The sequence below is a fragment of the Populus alba genome, chromosome 6 (assembly GCF_005239225.2).
Source record: "Populus alba chromosome 6, ASM523922v2, whole genome shotgun sequence".
Classification (NCBI taxonomy): domain Eukaryota; kingdom Viridiplantae; phylum Streptophyta; class Magnoliopsida; order Malpighiales; family Salicaceae; genus Populus; species Populus alba.
The window spans coordinates 17,441,350-17,460,867 of record NC_133289.1 but is presented as its reverse complement, the minus strand read 5'-3'; the positions used below and the strand labels follow the sequence as shown (position 1 = coordinate 17,460,867).

Sequence of the window (19,518 nt, the reverse complement as noted above, 5' to 3'; positions counted from 1 at the left end):
ATTAGGAGAGACCGCATGAAGCACGCGGGTACATGCGCTGCCCACACCATCAATTTTTTTCAGTTAAAATAATAATCAATCGGTTTTAAAAGATTAAATTGCACAATAAATTTGATAATTATATAAAAAAAACCTTTATGAAAAGAAAAAAAAGCACTCTACAGACAAATGAAGCAACGAAAACATTTATATCCTCTATCAATACTTTAATAATTAATTTATCGTGTAAAAAAACCGTAACCAAAACCAAGAATTTTGGATTTTGAGCGCGAATCAAAACGTCATTACACGAATGGAAAAACATGTCTTGTACTACGGACAAATTGCGTCCGATCTTTAGTTGTTTTGTTAACTAACATCGACATGCATGTCATGTTATCACACTTGAAGACCAACAATGGATTTCCAAGAACCCTCCCATGATGTAACTGTTGGACTAAATCACAGTTCAGTTTTTCAACACTTTGACATGCGAAACGCACCCCTCAATCAATCTACACCAAAGGACAAACCTTTGGGAAATTCACCGAAATAATTCCATACCTTATTGAACACAGATTTCTTTCCAACAATTTCTTCTCTCCCCACTACACATTTTCTCCCTTCTTTCGCATAAAGTCAATTTTTTTTAAAAATATTTCCCCAAGTGCTTTCTGACCTCTTGCTTGCCTTGAACCCCCAGCAATTCCATCATATATTCTTTCCTTCTCCCACTCCTCTTACAAAAGCAGAGAATCTCTCTCCCTCTCACTATCTCTGTCCCCGTGGAAAGAACGCTGGCGCAGACACATTAGTCTGGTTGTAGAAAACAAGAGAGAGATAGAGAAAGAGACAGAAACTCAGAATTCACACGAAGCCACCGAGTACACTAATCCAGCCATGTCTGGCGGTCATGTTACTGGTGAACATAGTTCTCTCTCCGTTGGTGGTACAAATGCTCGTGTTGTGTCGTCTTCGATTGCTGGTGATGGAGAGGAATCCGGTTCTGGACTTCAAAAGACTGAGAAAGACCCGAGAAAAATGGCAAGAAAGTAATGTCATTTAATTTTGTTTTCCTTCTCTTTATTTGTTTTTGTTGGTGGGTTTTGGTTGTCCTGTTGTTTCTTTTCTTTTTCTTCCGGTTTCTAGGCGTGTTTCTTGTTGGGTTTTGTAAGTTCTTGTGTTTCAAGTGATCAAAGTTGGTTATTCTCTTGTTTGGTTGTAGAGAAAACGGACGACAACGAAAGATGACTTCTTTTTCTTTAAGAGAATTGGTTCTTTGTTGCTATTTCATTGAATTATTCGGGTCATGGTTTTTTGGTTAAATTTTTGTGTTTGAAGTGATCAAATCTCGTTACTTTCTGTTTGCCTGGTGAGAAAATGGAGTATAAAAAAGGATGGGTTCTTCTTCTTCTTCTTCTTCTTTTAACGTATTTGGCTTTTGTTGGATACTAAATGGTTACGTTGGATCAATATTTTGTTAATTGTGTGCGTGAGTGAAGTAACGACCGAGAGGGTGCTTTTTTTTTTTTTTTTTTTTTCCTTTAAAAAAAATAAATAAAAAAAGGCTAGAAAGTAGAAACTGAAAAGTTAATTGAGAGAAGCCCATTCTGTGGTTTGATGATCTTATATAGAACTTGTTTGCTAATCCGAGAGGGTTTTGCATTTTCAGTTGCAAATGCAGCTAATTTTTTTTTTCCTTCTTGTATTTTGGTTTTTGGAACTTTCAGGTATCAGTTGGAATTATGCAAGAAAGCTCTGGAAGAGAATATAATTGTGTATTTGGGGACAGGTTGTGGCAAGACTCACATTGCTGTCCTGCTTATATACGAAATGGGTCACTTGATAAGGCAACCTCAGAAGAGTGCTTGTATCTTTCTTGCACCCACTGTTGCCCTTGTTCATCAGGTGAGGTTCTCTTGTCTAAAGATCTTTTTTCTTGATTTACTCTTTGATTTTTGGATGATGTATACTTTCAAGATAAATGTTGCAGCTTATATGTTATCGACTGGTATGCTATGCAGTATTCTGTGGCAATGTGTCTTGGAACTGGGATTTAGGCTCCTTTTGGGAGCGCGGGCGTTGGTGCACCTGCAATCGCAGCCGCACCCGCTTTCCCAAACAGGCACTGAGTGGTAAAGAGGCAGGGTTGGGGCTGAGTGGTTCTATGGTTTGAATCTTGTTTTAGGAGAGTAATAAATGAAAAATGAAAGTGAAAAAGTGCAGGCTTAGTGCTTGTGTCTCAGGTCTTTTATTTGTATCGCTACCATAGTCTTTCATCCTGTAGTCCAGTTCTTCAATGGATCTAGCTCTGGTTCAAGCGAGCTTACAAGTAGATGAATTGAATCCGAACCAGGCAGTCACTATTTTATACTGTACCGAACCAATACTAGACTAACTCAAGAGCTGATACCTTCATAAAGTACATGTGTCAATGAAAAAGACATTGTGGGTTGCTTGTTATCACTTACAATGAAGCACAAAGCCTTGTTTACTGGATTTTACCTTTTCAGAAGCAGCTCTGAGGCAGGGCTCATCAAGAACATCAGTGAAAAAGAAAACTTCTATAATTGCCTCATTGATGCTCTGAAGCTGTATTGAGCCATATAATAAATTAGTTAGACGATCCTTGATAACCAGATGATCTATACTGTTAGCCTGGTTTCTTTCCTTCCATGTGACACTAAAAAATGCATTTTCTAACTGTGGTTATAATGCCTTCAAAATGATTATTCCATGTCCCAGCATTTGTTAAGACTTTCTATAGTAATGTCTGTTTTCATATGAATCTATTCCACCCTAGTCTTTCAGTTCTCGGGTAAAAAACCTCTTAATGCTGATAGTGCCAGTTCTGTAGATACAATTCAATTTATGTAAAAGGAATAGCTATGTGAGCATATTCATGCAAATTTTTTGTTCTCTTTTTTTATGCTGAATTTTGCAACTCTGTTTGATATATCAACGCCAAGGCTAAATATTCGCAGCCTACAGACTGGTTTTGAATTGAATGGATATTGTTTCTGCAGCAAGCCAAGGTTATAGAGGACTCTACTGATTTCAAGGTTGGGATCTATTGCGGAAACACCAATCGATTGAAGACCCACTCTAGCTGGGAAAAAGAGATTGAACAATATGAGGTAGTTTTACTAGTTAATTAATTTCATTACTAAGTTTGTTCATTTATTTCAGACCCAAAATTTCTTGCTCCTTATATTTAATCTTCAATTTACCTTCGACAAGCATGTTGCTTTCTATGAGATCAGATTTCTATAAACAACTGGAGTACTCTGAAGGAGACAACTCTGATTTGTCCTAAATAAATTTAATGCGCTTCATTGGCATTTGCTAAATTTTGATTTTTCTTATCTCAAGTAAGAAAAGATGCAAACCATTTATATCTATTGTTTTACTTTTTCAGCCACTTTGAAAAGATGCCACTCTTTTCTTTGAATTGAAGTAGCAGTTTTTCATAGCTCAGTATCATCCAGGGATAATAGTTTATTTTTTTCTGACTGGTCTATGCAGGTTCTTGTCATGACACCTCAGATACTACTGCATAACTTAAGTCACAGCTTCATCAAGATGGACTTAATTGCCCTTTTGATATTTGACGAGTGTCATCATGCTCAAGCCAAAAGCAGTCATCCTTATGCAGAAATCATGAAAGTAAGGGCTACATGAATTTGTGTTTATACGAGTGAACACATATAGACACAGAGGCATGTGCAAGTAAATATATGTCCTTTTGTTATTAGTTTGTTTAACTTGGTATCTTAATGATTGTATAGGTCTTCTACAAAAATAATGATGGAAAACTTCCCCGTATCTTTGGCATGACCGCATCTCCAGTTGTGGGGAAAGGTACTGCATTCCTGCATTTTGTATCAAGGTGTCTGGTTTCTTTTTCACATCAAAGTGTTCAGAATATTTAAATGCTTATATTTGGGGATATGAATCTTATCCTGGTTACTGTATCACTGATGTAAATTTTCAGCACAGAAAAGTTAAAAGGAAAATGCTGATTTTACTTTGTTTGGTCGCAACATTTTATTTTTCTTAATTGAATACAGGGGTTCTTTGTGCAGGTCTCCCTTGTAAAAAGATTGAGTGACATACAAATATTTTTTTCCTCTATTTCAATTTAACACTAAAGTAAAAAGACAACTGTTTTTGCATAGTTATTTGTTGAAACAGTTTAAAATACAAAGATAGAAAGATAGAAGGAAAAACAGAAAGGATTAGACTCCTTGGCAATTGAGAAGTGCGTAACACACATATGCCAAATATCCCTTTGATATCAGAGTAAATCTTTCCCAATAAATATTGAGACAAACATCGGTTATGGATGCAACCATATGCAAATGGTGGTTCCCACATCCTTTTGCAGATATTAGTCATTAAATATTTTCTTCTCAAATAGCCTAGATATAGGGAAAGAGTAACTTCCTGGAAATCTTACTCCATCACCTCATGTTCTTAGTAAGATTCTGCAGAGGAAGAAAAGGAGAGTGATTGGATATATAGAAGGTTGACGCGTTTGAATTACCACTCCTAATGTGCGCTCAATGTATCATTTAGTATTTTTTTTTATCCTTTTTTTCATTTTTTATCCTACATATTTTTCTAGCAGAGAATTTATTATGATATTGCTTTTGCATCTATTGTGTTCGCTTTTGTCTTGACCATCCATGTGATAACTATGCATTGGGACTTAAATGTACTTGGTAGCCTGGGCTGATTTTTCAGTTTCTGTCTTACTTTCTCTGATGACTGTAGTTCAACCCAATAAATGTAATCTGCGAAATCAAGTCCAAATACAATGTGCATTAATTATATTTGTGGCAGATTAAATATTTCAGAATGTGTAATGCTAATCCTACTGAAGGATATTTACTGATATCACTTCTGGAAAAAAATTTGACCACGGGGTTTATGAGATCCACTCATTCAATGTGCAAGATCATTCGGATGAGACACTAGAAAGAATATTTGGTAAAATGAGCTTTACTCTATCATCATAGTTACTAAAGCAAGAGTTATATCAATTTTAAAGAAAATGTAATTACATCTTTGTGCACGTGAGCATGCAATAAATGTAAATACACATGTATAAATTTCAGTGGTGTGAATTTTAGCACCTTTTTTTTTTGTTAGAATTTTCCTAGTTGGAGAGTACCTTTAGTTTCTCATGTGGGAAACATATTTATGAAGTGGGATGTTACCTGTGCCATGGTTTCAAATACTTGCTCTAAAATTTCCTGGGCTGGACCTGAGAGTTGGTTCAGTTATAGTCTTCATTAGAATTTGAGTTTCATAGGAGGGGATCTATATGCCCCACTGCGTGGCTTGATGTCAAGGATAGAAGAAAAAAACAAGGCTGAAAAAGACTTGTCAGGAATTCCAAAATTCTAGTGCAAGGTAGACTAGCAAACTACTTTACAAGCTCAAAGTTTCTTTCTACTCTTCTTAGCACTTTTATGTTCAGATCCTTTCCTTGCTTGCAAAAATACTTGTATTCTATTGTTTAACAATTTGCTTTTTGCTGTGTGGTTCAGGTATTTGATGTTAGCCTCCTTCAACTTGTTGGTTTCTAAATTCTTGTGTATGTGTTATCTTCCAGGTGCTTCTAGTCGAGAAAATTTACCAAGAAGCATCAATAGTCTTGAAAAATTACTTGACGCTAAGGTAGGCGATGAAAACTGCCAACTTTAAAATTATTTGGATAAGATATGTGTGGTGCTTGTTTTTCCTTTTCTTCAAAATAGTCATTTTCAAAGGCCTGTTAACTATATATACTCTTTTAAAGATGAGCTCTGGCCTTGTGTGGAATGTCCATGCCTTGTATGTGGTAGATGTGTGTGCTTTAAACTGCATGCTAGTTTTTGGTCTGGGCTTCTGCTGGGAGATATGTTATCAGAGATTGCATTTAGTTATAAAATATTATACTGCACGATATTCTGTTATTTCATGAGTGTTTTGCCACTGTATTAAGCACATGAGCAGTTCTGTTTTCAGTCATATTCAGTTGTTATTAGAGAGAGTTTTATTCTGCTTGTGATTCTTTCCTACTGTGACATTACAAGGTAATTCAGAAAATGAAAGATGGAAGCATTTATGGCTCATCAATTTGTTGTAAATTCTGTTGGAAGTTGCAGTCTCCTCATTAAAAGAAAAATAAAGTGCATGTTTAAACTTTTTTCTTCCTTGTTTTGATCCTGTGCTGCTTAGAGAGTGATTCAGGGAATGTATGCATAGACACTTCCCTAGTTAAGCTTGCACAGGTCAACTTTTTTCTCATATCTGAGCTTAAAATAGGTTGATTTGCAACTTTCAAAAGTGCATTTTGAATTTGTTGAATTTTGATGACGTCATTGAAAGTTCTTAAAGTTGCAGAGCATATGGCTTGTTAACCTTTTAACTATTAATAAAAGAAAATACTTTTTGAAAGTAAAGCTTGGTCCTAAATCCTAAAGCTCTTCATACATGACACCTTGGGTTATCAGATGTGTGAAGTCCACAAACTATATAAAATGGATAAAGGATTGAGTTGGAAATATTTGATCCAAATTTTGTGTACAAGTTGTGCCAAAGTTTGTTTCGATGGTGGCTGGTTGTTTTGTGATACTGACCTTGGTGTTCCACATTATCTATAGTTGATGTCACTTGTGTTTCACTTCCATTTTGCAGGTGTATTCAGTTGAGGACAAGGAAGAATTGGAACACTTTGTAGCATTTCCTGTAATTAGAGTTTATCTGTATGGTCCTGTTGCAAATGGCACTGCTAGCTCCTATGAGGCTTACTATAATAAACTTGAGGGGTTCAAGCGCCAGGTGTGTTATAGGTAACTGTGTTTTTGTCAATTATAAATTTGTTTCACCCTGAAGTGAATTGCTTGCTATTTCCTTGTGATAAGAACAGTGCATAGTGGAAATTGGCAAGAAAACAGATGGAAACCAAAGTCTTGAAAGTCTTCGAAGCACAAAAAGAATGCTCATCAGAATGCATGAAAATATCATATTTTGTTTGGAAAATCTTGGCGTTTGGGGAGCATTGCAGGTAAGTTCACGTAACATTCAACCAATAAGTTTCCTTTCAAATTTTAGCTTGCTCTAGTCCTTTACTTCTTTTCCTTGCATGCTAATCTATATTTGTTCTATCTGAGATGTGCTGTAGTTTGGTTTCTGCATGAATTTGTTATTCAATTCTGTAACATCAGAGCTCAGCATAGTTATACAGCTATGATCTTTTGCACATTTGATATGGAATTTCCTATTTGAAATAGTTGCCTACATATAGGAATGCAAATTTTTTGAAATACAGATAATAGCAACAAATTGCAATGAAGCATAATCCTTATACATTTGCACGTGAACACAGTGATTAATCTGGTTATGAAAGAGGGGTGGATTTGATGATCAGTTTTTTGAAGGGAGTTGGAGAATGTAATTTTTGGGAGATTGTTGCTGTTGGTATTTGAGGTGGGACAAGCAAAGGATGTAGAACTAAAATCTTATTTGTCTGGACATATTTTTCAAATGAAACATTTATAATCCTTGAAAAGTGAGGTGTTTACTTACCAAGATGTAGCAACTGATTGGTGATTTGGGGGCGCAGGAGAACTATCTTGGTTGGGATAATTATTTCATCAATCTGCTGTAACTTGTTTGTGTTAAGTAGATTTCAATATCTGTCGCTTGCTGATTGGGAAGTATTTGATAAGTTTTAATTTATTCCCCCCCCCCCAATTTTTCTGAAGGCTTGTCGTATTCTTTTGAGTGGTGATCACTCTGAGTGGAATGCATTGCTAGAAGAAGCAGAAGGGAATACTAGTGATGTCTCCGTGTGTGATAGATACCTAAATCAAGCTGCAAATGTCTTTGATGCTGATTGTACAAGAGGTATTTTGATGTTTGATTATTTTTAACTGCTGCCGTTAATATCTTCTACCCATCATGATCATACATAGGAGTCTAACTGCTTCAAGTTGATGTCATACTGACCTTCAGTTGGCTTCTAACTTACAGTGGATGGCCAATCATTAATGGTCCATTGAGTTTGAGGCCTTGAAGTGACATCATAAGTATTTCATATTTTGTTTTCTTCCATTGTTATCTGTAACATATTTCTAGATAATAATAGTCAAATTTGAGATTTTGCTCAAATAAATAAAAATGAAAATTAGAGTAGGGGTCAGTTTTTATTGGAGTACTATGAAAATAAAAAAACTCACATGGATTCCCTCTATCCTAATGCATGTTTTCCTTTTTGTTTTGATATGGCATATAATTATTGTTTATTTGAAAAATCAATGTTCTGTTATTTCCCATGGATTTGATGCTTTATTATATCTGGCCTTAATTATTGTTTAGTTTAAGTGCGGGTTTCCTCAAAATGGACAAGCACATTGGGGCTGAGAACTATTGTTTATGGAAACAAATACATAGCCAGAAATAAAACAATTTGTTAACTAGGTACATGTTGGGAAGTTTAATGTTTTCAATATATCAATTGATAATCGATTGCTTTTTCCATAAAGATGCTCTCTAATTTAGTATGGTCCTGGTTTGTAGGCATAACAACTTGAGCAATGATGAATTTCTTTACTGTGTATTAGTCTTAAATGCATAAAATTAGCACCTCCATGATTTGTCCAAGGTGGTAAGATTAACAGTTCCAGTTGGAACTTGGATCAGGCAGTTCAAAATGGCATTGTATGTAAATGAGCATAGTGGTAACTGGATTGATATCAGTAAAGCTAGAAGGCCCAAAACATAAAGGAGCTTAATCATGGATGAAGTAGAGAACTATTAAAGCTATCTTCCTCTGCACTGTAGTTCTTTCTCATGGTATTCTAATAAATTTCCTTTTCTATCTAAAAGGAAAAAAAAGGGAACAGTATGTGTAAAAACTGAGCCGAACTAGAAACACTTTCTGGTCCCAGCTTTTAAACTTGGCTATGCACTCCATCCTAGCTTTGTAGTATTGGAAATATATAACCCTATTTTGTGCTTCTAATCATGCATGGTTATTCCCACTTATTTGAAATTTTGAATTGAAAATCTGTTATGATTGGTGTTCAAATGAATTAAGTATGAAATTCAACTGCTACTTTTGTTGCTTTTTATCAGCACCTTGTTTCTTCTGTTCTTGTAGATGGTGTCACATCCAATGTATCACAGGTGGAGGTTTTAAAGGAGCCATTTTTCTCAAGAAAGCTTTTACGCCTAATTGAAATTCTTTCCAACTTCAGGTTGGTAATTATGTGTTGGTCCTTTTCAAAATGACATGTATGTGTTATACTTGAATAATATGTGGATAACAGCTTTTGACCTATATATATCCTTTGATTAATTTGAAGGGTAATTTGCAATAACAATTTCCCCAGGTTCTCTCTCTTTTTATTGTTACTATGATTCCAGCAGCAGTAACTAAAATGATTATGGACCATAATCAAACCAAAAGGTTTTGATGATGGCAAGACTCTTATCTGATTTTGTTTCATTTGTTATTTGTCTGTGTTTGAATGGAACTCGACTATGCTTTCCTCTTGGTGTTTCATGGAAGTTATTGACCTTTTGTACATTAAGTCGATCAACAATCAATACAAATGACCAGGTTTTTGAATGATATTCATTTCCCTTTTCAGGTTACAACCAGATATGAAATGTATAGTTTTTGTCAATAGGGTTGTTACTGCAAGATCACTATCACACATCCTACAAAATCTGAAGTTTTTAACATCGTGGAAGTGTGATTTTCTTGTTGGGGTTCACTCTGGACTGAAGAGTATGTCACGAAAGACAATGAATGTCATTCTTGAGAGGTTCCAGACTGGAAAGGTACTGCTTTATTGCCTGTAATGTTTCAGCCTTGGTCATTTCTGTTGTCATCTTACATATTAGCTGATGGGGTTGACTGGGCACTTAAAAAGAAAATTACTTCTTTTTTGTGGGAAACCATACAATATGCTCTTTGAGTCTTTGGTTGCACATCATCCTACGAGGCAACTTCTTGATGGGTGAAAAGTTACATTGTGAACTTATTCAAGGAGTGTCAGTAGTTGAATTGTGTGCAGAATTTATGGTCAACTGGGATGGTTTGACCATGTCTTGTGCAGACTTTTATGGATGCATCAGCAAGGAAGAGTGCCTTGATGGAAATGTGGGATTGAGGGAGGGGGGGAGTGTTGGATTAAAAGTAATGTGGACTGAACTGGTAGAAATTAATTTAGCATCGCAAGGTAAGAAATTTGGCTCCAAATTTAAGTGATCAAAAGAAAAGGATCCATGTAAGCAATCTCTACTAGTTTGGTATTGAGGCTCAGCTGAGTTGAGTAAAAGTAATGTGGACTGAACTGTTAGAAATTAATTTAGCATCACAAGGTAAGAAAGTTTGGCTCCAAATTAAAGTGATCAAAAGAAAAGGAGCCATGTAAGCAATCTCAACTAGTTTGGTATTGAGTCTTAACTGAGTTGATCACTATACATTTTTGTTATGGAAGGATTAGGATCCTTCTTGAAGTAGTAATTAACTCATTGGGAATTGAAAAAAAATCTGCAGGCCACCTAAATATTTTGATTTAAGCTTTTGTGGCATTGAAACTCCTAGATTTTGGGTTTTTGATTGTTAGTAGGAAATAGGATCACAATGAGAGTAGTAGAGCTATTGATCTCTTTAGTCTTGCACTAAAGAAACAGGAATAAGAGGGAAACAGAACAGAGTAAGCTAACCTATCGAGTACGAGAGCAAGTAGCAAAGTGTTGGATATGCTGTGGTCAGTTGAGTTTTTCTGTCATCTGCCCACTAAGATTTGAATCTCTTGTGAACGTGCTTTGTCATTATGCCATAATGTGGTAATAATGCCTACACAGAAAGCTGACTCGAGAAATCATGAAAGAAAAAAAGGAAAAACATCTAGGAAGCAAATCTTTTATGATGCACTCCGGGGTCCAGTTGATTAGAGGTACCTGCTAGGAATAGTATACTGGATAGCCATGTAGCATAACTGTTCACATTTTGAATAGATTTGGAGTGCAATATCTATCTGATTAGACTTTGTGGTATGTGTTAATGCTGTCCCCCCCAAATACTCTTAGACTGGTTATTAATTCTCATGGCTTTGTTGGTTTGGCAGTTGAACTTACTGCTTGCAACTAAAGTTGGTGAAGAAGGACTTGATATTCAGACATGCTGTCTTGTGATTCGATTTGATCTTCCAGAAACTGTTGCCAGCTTTATACAATCAAGGGGTCGTGCACGAATGCCTAAATCTGAATATGCTTTTTTGGTGGACAGGTGCTCTTCTAAAGCATATTGTGTATATAATATAAGCCCTTCCATGTGCTGTTTTAGTTCTACTTTATTTTTTTGTAGAATAATTTTCTTAGTAATGCAGGGGAAACCAAAAGGAGAGAGATTTGATAGAGAAATTTAAAATAGATGAAGCTCGGATGAATATTGAAATACGTGACCGTTCATCGAGGGAGACATTTGATAGCATTGAGGAAAAAATATATAAAGTTCATGCAACTGGCGCTTGCATAACTTCTGGATTAAGCATCTCATTACTGCAGCAGTATTGTTCAAAACTCCCACATGACGAGTATGCTCTTGTTCAAAACTGTGATTTGACTATATTTTGTTGAAATATTTCCAACTGTTCTAACATATATTTACTGAGATCATTGATACTTTTTTTGCAGGTATTTTGACCCCAAGCCAAAATTCTTTTATTTTGATGATTCTGAAGGAACTGTTTGCCACATAATCTTACCCTCCAATGCTCCCATACACAATATAGTCGGTACACCTCAATCATCAATAGAAGATGCTAAAAAAGATGCTTGTCTGAAAGCCATTGAAGAATTGCATAAACTGGGTGCATTGAGTGAGTTTCTTTTGCCACAACAAGAAGACACAAATGAGTTGGAGTTGGTGTCTTCTGATTCAGATAACTGTGAAGGTTGAATCTAACAACTCACTTAAAAATTCTTCTTCTTCATTTGCGATTTATTCTCAGTTTGTTGGATCAATAATGTTTTTGTTTGTTGGCAGGCAAGGATTCACGAGGAGAACTGTGCGAGATGCTAGTTCCTGCTGTTCTGAAGGAATCGTGGACTGAATTGGAGAAGCCTATCCACCTTAACTCTTACTATATTGAATTTTGTCCTGTTCCTGAAGACAGGATCTATAAGCAGTTTGGTCTTTTTCTGAAGGCACCACTCCCACTCGAGGCTGATAAAATGAGTCTTGAACTTCACCTGGCTCGAGGTAGATCTGTGATGACAAAGCTTGTCCCATCAGGACTTTCAAAATTCAGTACAGATGAGGTAAACCACAGTTTTGCTACTAAATGTCATGCTTAACATAGTTCCAACTATTTACTGGTTGTATATATACAGATCACATATGCAACAAACTTTCAAGAGTTGTTTCTCAAGGCCATTCTCGATCGATCAGAGTTTGTTCATGAATATGTTCCCTTGGGAAAGGATGTATTATCTAAATCATGCCCAACCTTCTACCTATTGCTTCCTGTTATTTTTCATGTCTCTGAAAGGAGAGTGACTGTAGATTGGGAGATTATCAGACGATGTTTATCATCTCCTGTTTTCAAGAATCCAGCCAATGCTGTGGACAAGGGAATTCTTCCTTCAAATGATTGCTTGCAACTTGCTAATGGCTGCAGTAGTATCCGTGATGTTGAGAATAGTTTAGTGTACACTCCACACCAGAAAAAATTTTACTTCATTACTAACGTTGTTCCTGAAAAGAATGGTGACAGTCCATGCAAAGGTGCAAACACTCCGAGTCATAAGGATCACTTAACAACAACGTATGTGGCTTGGTTTCTTAAATTTCACCACAGATGTTTAAACCATTATAGTTTCCTCCTGAAATATTTTGTTTTATATTGTCTTTACTTTCTTATTATGCTAAGGATAGTTTCTGCATCAATGTCAGGGAAAATTGATGAAACTTTAAGATAAAAATTCCCTGGTATTAGGTTTGGCATTCATCTTAGATATCCAGCACAACCTCTTTCATTATAGTTTCCTCCTGAAACATTTTGTGTTATATTGTCCTTATTTCTTCTTATGCCAAGGATAGTTTCAGCATCAATGTCAGGGAAATTTGATGAAAATTTAAACTAAAAACTCCCTGTTATTAGGTTTGGCATTCATCTTAGATATCCAGAACAACCTCTTTTGCGTGCAAAACAACTCTTTTGCTTGCACAACTTGCTATGCAACCGAAAGAAAGAGGATTCAGGTAATCTTTCACTCCTATTTTTCTCCTTTTGTTTTTCATTTTTGTTATGCATGTTGCCTGAAGTTGTATGGAATCTGCAATTATCTATTCACTTGGAGCAATTATGCAGAGAAGAAACTTCAAGATTTTTTTCTTTTTTGGTTCCAACTTCTAATTTCATTGACCCAGTTAATGGAAAAGGGACGAAAAACATCTCTTTCATGAGAAAACACAATAAGTTTGACCGTGCACTAAATTTGAAGTTGTAATATTGGCCTCTTTCATATCTAGCTTGAACATTATAGTTGAGATAGGGGTTATTCTAGTGCAGTCTAAATGACAGGTGGCCATCTTACTGCTTTGGTTAGGGCTTCTGAAATTAGTGGAATAGAGTTAAAGTATGATGCATCCAAATTGAGAAGGGAACTAGCATCAACTATTTTTGTTTCCTGTCTTTCATTGATCTCTCCTCCTCTGGATACTCTGTCAAATTTATTTACTGATATTTACTTCTGTGTGTGTGTGTGTGTGTGTGATTGTTTGTTTTTTTCTTGTAAATTAGTTTTTGTCTAAAACAGAATTGCAAGAACTGGATGAGCACTTTGTTGATTTGGCTCCTGAGCTTTGTGAGTTGAAGATAATAGGATTCTCTAAAGACATTGGGAGTTCTATTTCTCTACTTCCATCAGTTATGCACCGCTTGGAAAACTTGCTTGTAGCCATTGAATTGAAATGCATATTATCTGCTTCGTTCTCTGAAGGAGATAAAGTTACCGCCCATAGAGTAAGCTCTCCCTGTATAAAATAATTTGAGTACTGGTCCTGAGAAGCAGTTGCTTATCTTATGTAAAACAAGATAGGCAATGCATTGGGTTGTTGTGCCTTTAGAATTCTGCTGGCAATTTGCTAAGTTATCCACATATAGGTGAACTGCCTTTGCCACTAACATCTGCTACTTAATTTATAGGTTTTAGAAGCTCTCACCACAGAGAAGTGTCAGGAGCGTCTTTCTCTTGAAAGACTTGAAACACTTGGTGATGCTTTCCTCAAATTTGCTGTTGGTCGGCATTTTTTTCTTTTGCATGATACCCTTGATGAAGGGGAGCTAACTAGGAAACGATCAAATGCTGTTAACAATTCCAATTTATTCAAGCTAGCAAGTAGCAACAATTTACAGGTATGATAATATTTTTGAAAATGATCTGCATAATTAGTCATCTATAGTCTTTAATCTATCAAATAGTTATCTTTGTTTTTTTCATACTTGACATTACCTAAAATATTGCAAAAAATGAGTTCTCATATCTAGCATTTATAAGTTGTTGGATTGACCTCCAAAAAGGCTGAAAGGGTAAAATTTGATGTTAACTAATGAAAACTGTAGGCAAGTGACTATCCTAGGCAGTCATACTGGAAAGGAGTCTTGTTTGCTTTTTTTCCTCTCTCTTCCAAGTGTTTAATGCGTCGGCCACCGCTCTTTATGTTGAAATGTTAGGAAAATATGTTTCCTTAGACCAACAGTACATATTCATTATTGCCACATAGAACAATTTCTGCAAAGAAAATTCATGCTCTGATATTGAATAGTTTTTTCTTTTGTTTCAACATCTAAGTGATATGTTTCAGCCCTTTTTAGGTATTTATTCGTGATCAACCATTTGATCCCAACCAATTTTTTGCTTTGGGTCGTCGTTGCCCTAGAATTTGCACCAAGGAATCAGGAGGAACTATTCATTCTCAATGTGGAAGCCATGTGACTGGCCAAGCAAAGGGTAGTGAAGTCAGATGCAGCAAAGGTCACCATTGGCTACATAAGAAAACAGTTTCTGATGTGGTTGAAGCTCTCATAGGAGCATTTCTAGTTGACAGTGGCTTTAAAGCCGCAATTGCATTTCTTAGATGGATAGGTATTGAAGTGGATTTTGATGATTCACAAGTTATCAATATCTGCCAAGCAAGCAGGCCCTATGCAATGCTTAATCCTTCCATGGACCTTGCTACCCTTGAAAATTTGTTGGGGCATCAGTTCCTGTATAAAGGTCTTCTTCTACAGGCATTTGTACATCCTTCCCACAAGAATGGAGGGGGTTGCTATCAGGTATGAACTCTTATTTTCAATTGAGTAACTAGGTCTTATTTCAATTGAGAAACTGGCTAGAAATGGTTTTCTGTCCTTCACAATTTTTTCCAAACTAACTAATTTGGAGAATTTGGTGTTATGATACTGCAATTTGCTATATGACTTCGATGTTTCCGCCAGAGATTGGAGTTCCTTGGAGATGCTGTCTTGGATTACTTGATCACTTCATATCTATTTTCAGTTTATCCAAAAATGAAACCAGGTCACTTGACAGATCTGAGATCAGTGTTGGTGAACAACAGGGCCTTTGCCAGTGTAGCTGTTGATCGATCTTTCCATGAATATCTTATCTGTGATTCTGATGCCCTTTCTGCGGCCATAAAAAATTTTGTGGACTTTGTTAGAACACCTAAATCAGAAAGGCATCTGCTGGAAGGACCAAAATGCCCAAAGGTAAACATCATTAACTTTACGGGGCTAGTGCCCACTCCACTACTCCACTTTCTGGGTTTTCCAGTTAAATTATTATTTTTTAATCAAGTAAGTGAAATTGCGATGTCTGTTACAAGAAGCAAGATGTGCCTTTTAAATACTTGGTTGCGTTTGTTTTTCACCAGTTTTTGTGTTTGCGATGAAACAAACGCAACAAGATGTTTGGTAACAAACCAAACTGCGTTTTGTACTGCAGGGCCCACTAAAAAATTAAGTTTGAAACACAGTTTTTGTGCAGCAGTTTTTACATGTTTTTTTAACTAAATTTCGTAAAACCCTGTTTATTTTGCGTTTCGAAAGTGCTTTTGAAAAATTTGAAATTTTTTTTATTTTTTTCTTTGCTTCAAATTGATATATTTTTGGTGTTTTCAGATCATTTTGATGCGTTGATATCAAAAATAATTTTTAAAAAATAAAAAAAAATATTATTTTGATGCATTTCCAAGTAAAAAATACTTTGAAAAGCAACCACACTTCCACCAAACATTGTATACATGTTTTTTGCTACATATAAACTTCAACCACAATTTCTACAAAACACGTATTTAAATCCAACTACCACAACTAACCGTATTTTTTTAAAACCACAACCACAAAAGCTACCTCAAAAACAAACACTCTTTTTTGTGTCATGCATCATTAACAAGATAAGAGGCCTCAGTTACACATCATATGCTGGCAACCTGATGGAACTTCTTCCCTTTGAATATTTTCCCAGTTTTCACTGCTGAAAACATTCAAATCTCCGAATCATGATTGAAAAACAGCAATGTAAGAAGACAAATGAACAAGTGTTTTTTACCTGAGTTCAGGTTAGGTTGGACAGGAATAAACCCTTGCTTGCCGTCTGACTAATTTGCTTCTCCAAATCCTTGGTTGGGTTTGGAAATCAACTCTTCTAAGAGAATTGTCAAGCATGAATTAAGGTGTCTAGATAAAAGGGACTGAAGATTTTGAGAGTAAGGTCCCAGTGATGGAAAAGGAGTTTCTATGGAACTGCTATGCTTTTTGTTCTTTGGCTTTGCTGCTTTCAAATGTGTTTTGTGGTGGTTGTTATAATTGGAAAATGTTTCACATTTTCTTAGAGGGTAGTGCTTTGCTCTTCCATGCTTATCCTCTAATCCACTTTGTGGGACTGGGATCCGATGACAAGATTTTTGTTGTTATTTAAGTTATCATGTAATATGCTTATTATGAAATGGTAATTTTGGCAAAAACATTTGAATATTGAGGTTCAATATTAAATGATGGAAGATTTCTGAAGTTTAGGAATATTAGTGGTGCCTAGTGATAGCAGCTAGAGCTCTGTTAATACTGCATGTTTTATTGATATGGATTTTCATTTTACAATTCTAGTGGAGTTCTGAATTTTGTATAATCTTGCTACCAATACAGGTTCTTGGTGATTTGGTGGAGTCTTCTGTGGGTGCCATTCTTCTTGACACGGGATTTGATTTGAACCACATCTGGAAGATAATGCTCTCCTTCTTGGATCCAATCACAAGCTTTTCCAATTTGCAGATAAATCCTGTGAGGGAATTAAAAGAACTTTGCCAGTCTCATAATTGGGACTTTGAGGTTCCTGCATCGAAGAAGGGCAGGACTTTTTCAGTTGATGTGACACTAAGTGGTAAAGATATGAACATATCTGCTTCTGCGAGCAACTCAAATAAAAAAGAGGCTATTAGAATGGCTTCAGAAAAAATATATGCTAGGCTGAAGGTAAAACCTGTATACTTGTGGATCTTTTTTACCTGCTCATCACCTTGTGAAATTACTAATTCTTACTCTGAGATTATCAACTGAATCAGATACTCTTAGTTATAAATTTTTCTTGAAGAACAATTTCCTGGCATCTGGACTCCATTTATAGTAAAGTTAAATCATTAATGTAAAATCATGTTTTTCCATCAAAATGCTAACATGAGATGAGAGGCGACTAGTTAATGATTTATGCACTAGGAAAGCTGTTAGAGAGTAATATAAAATCATATTCCGGAGTGTCACCTAACACATGCTTGCTTTGCTTTTGAAATCACCAGAGATCGAGGAATTGCACCTCGAAATTGTAATTCTAAGAAAATCATTTTCTGAAGGTCATTACCTCTGATATGCAGGATCAAGGCCGCATACCAATGACTAATTCTTTGGAGGAGGTTTTAAGGAATAGCCAGAAGATGGAAGCCAAATTGATAGGATATGATGAGACTCCTATAGATGTAGCTCTTGATGCCCCTGGGTTTGAAAACTCGAAGATGCAGGAACCTTTTGACATCAATTGCAGCTATGAAGTGAGAAATTCTAGTCCACCCCGCTTTGAAGCTGTTGATGCTTGGTCTCTATCTCCATTAGATGTCACCGGAAGGCATCCCAGTGAGACTACTGGAGATCTTGGACGTGACAGAGATGTGCATATCACAGGTTTGCCATGCTTATCATACTTGCAGGATGCCAAGAAGTACAGGGATTCTGACATTTGCAATTGTTTTTCAGGTAAAGTAGACCTTGTAACAGCCAGATCTCGTTTGCACGAAATCTGTGCAGCTAACAGTTGGAAACCTCCTTTGTTTGAATGCTGCACTGAAGAAGGACCAAGTCACTTAAAGTCGTAAGTCTGATCTTTTTTTGGTGAATGTTGACCTATATATCTTGAAAACTGTTTGCACTGACAACTTTTATGTCATTGAATACTAATTGTTTTCTGCAACTTAGTTACTAATAGGATATATGTATGTCATAAATGAGAATTCATTGGAGGAGTTTTTCCCCTTTCTGTTGAATCAGACAGTTTGTGCATGACATGAGATGATGGAGGTCAGTTTAAATTGCCCTTCACGACCAAGTGGTACCCAACACTGGGAAATTCTCGTGGGCTGTTTTTAAGTTCGAAGAAGCATCTCATGGAATGCTCCTCCCCTTGGAATCTCATTCAAATTACATGACCCCCAACCACAGTCTCTTCTTCTCTCTTCCCTTACTTCTCCTGCTGTTTCACTGTTTGTTGGCAGCGAAATATATCTATCATGGAAATTCATCAGTCCTCTGTGTCATGTCCCGTAGCTTGCTATTCTTTGTAGAGGCACGACCTCTTTTTTTCCCGAGTTAATTGGACCTTGTCTTAACATGCTGACTTCATGCACTTGCAGCTTCACTTACAAGGTGGTTGTGGAAATAGAAGAAGCACCAGATAAGAATTTTGAATGTGTTGGGTCTCCTCAGATGAAAAAGAAAGCTGCAGCAGAGGATGCAGCAGAGGGGGCACTCTGGTACTTGAAACATCAACGCTACTTGTCTTGAAATGAAATGACTTGAGGATTGAATTTAACCTGAAGTTTAAGAGTAATCTTTCCCGAAGAGACCATTTCCATGGTTGCCGGAAACTGACAGAGATGCAATACATGATGTACATAGAATCTGGATATTCTAAGTGTAGAGGGTAGAATAATGCTGCTACCTTGACGGATCCCGTGGAGGTTGGTCAGCCATTTCTAGTGTATAATGTAAAAACCAGTAGGGTTTCTGCTAGGCGATGTATTGTGTATTCACGCCTCAACCAAACCACAGCAAGGGGATGCCATGTCCTCCCCCTCCAAAGATTTATAATTCCATGCAACAGAAAACATCCATGCTTGATCCTCAATGTAAAATACATTTTATGCATTTATTGGATTAAATATTATTGGCAAGTAATCTTTTGCTGAATGTATTGAAGCTT

The 19,518-nt window shown here is 36.2% G+C and overlaps 1 protein-coding gene across 1 annotated transcript; it reads left to right on the top strand.

Moving 5' to 3' along the window:
• The first annotated feature begins 431 nt into the window (after positions 1-431).
• Positions 432-19,493, top strand: LOC118043778 (dicer-like protein 4). Its single transcript, XM_035051850.2, has 25 exons — positions 432-1,031; positions 1,710-1,887; positions 3,006-3,116; positions 3,505-3,645; positions 3,768-3,840; positions 5,600-5,664; positions 6,667-6,810; positions 6,899-7,036; positions 7,737-7,878; positions 9,134-9,230; positions 9,627-9,819; positions 11,115-11,275; positions 11,376-11,582; positions 11,683-11,942; positions 12,035-12,309; positions 12,382-12,815; positions 13,152-13,252; positions 13,810-14,015; positions 14,199-14,408; positions 14,868-15,329; positions 15,492-15,764; positions 17,199-17,525; positions 17,921-18,224; positions 18,297-18,411; positions 18,950-19,493. Exons 1-25 carry the CDS (start codon positions 880-882, stop codon positions 19,098-19,100), a joined length of 4,920 nt encoding a protein of 1,639 aa, XP_034907741.1. The 5' UTR covers positions 432-879; the 3' UTR covers positions 19,101-19,493.
• The last annotated feature ends 25 nt before the right edge of the window (positions 19,494-19,518 follow it).

Excerpts from the sequence above, each read along its gene's own strand:
- LOC118043778 (XM_035051850.2), top strand. The coding sequence starts at position 880 with ATGTCTGGCGGTCATGTTACTGGTGAACATAGTTCTCTCTCCGTTGGT. Across the intron at positions 3,841-5,599 it reads ATCTCCAGTTGTGGGGAAAG|GTGCTTCTAGTCGAGAAAAT; the intron begins GTACTGCATTCC and ends GTTATCTTCCAG. Across the intron at positions 7,037-7,736 it reads GCGTTTGGGGAGCATTGCAG|GCTTGTCGTATTCTTTTGAG; the intron begins GTAAGTTCACGT and ends ATTTTTCTGAAG.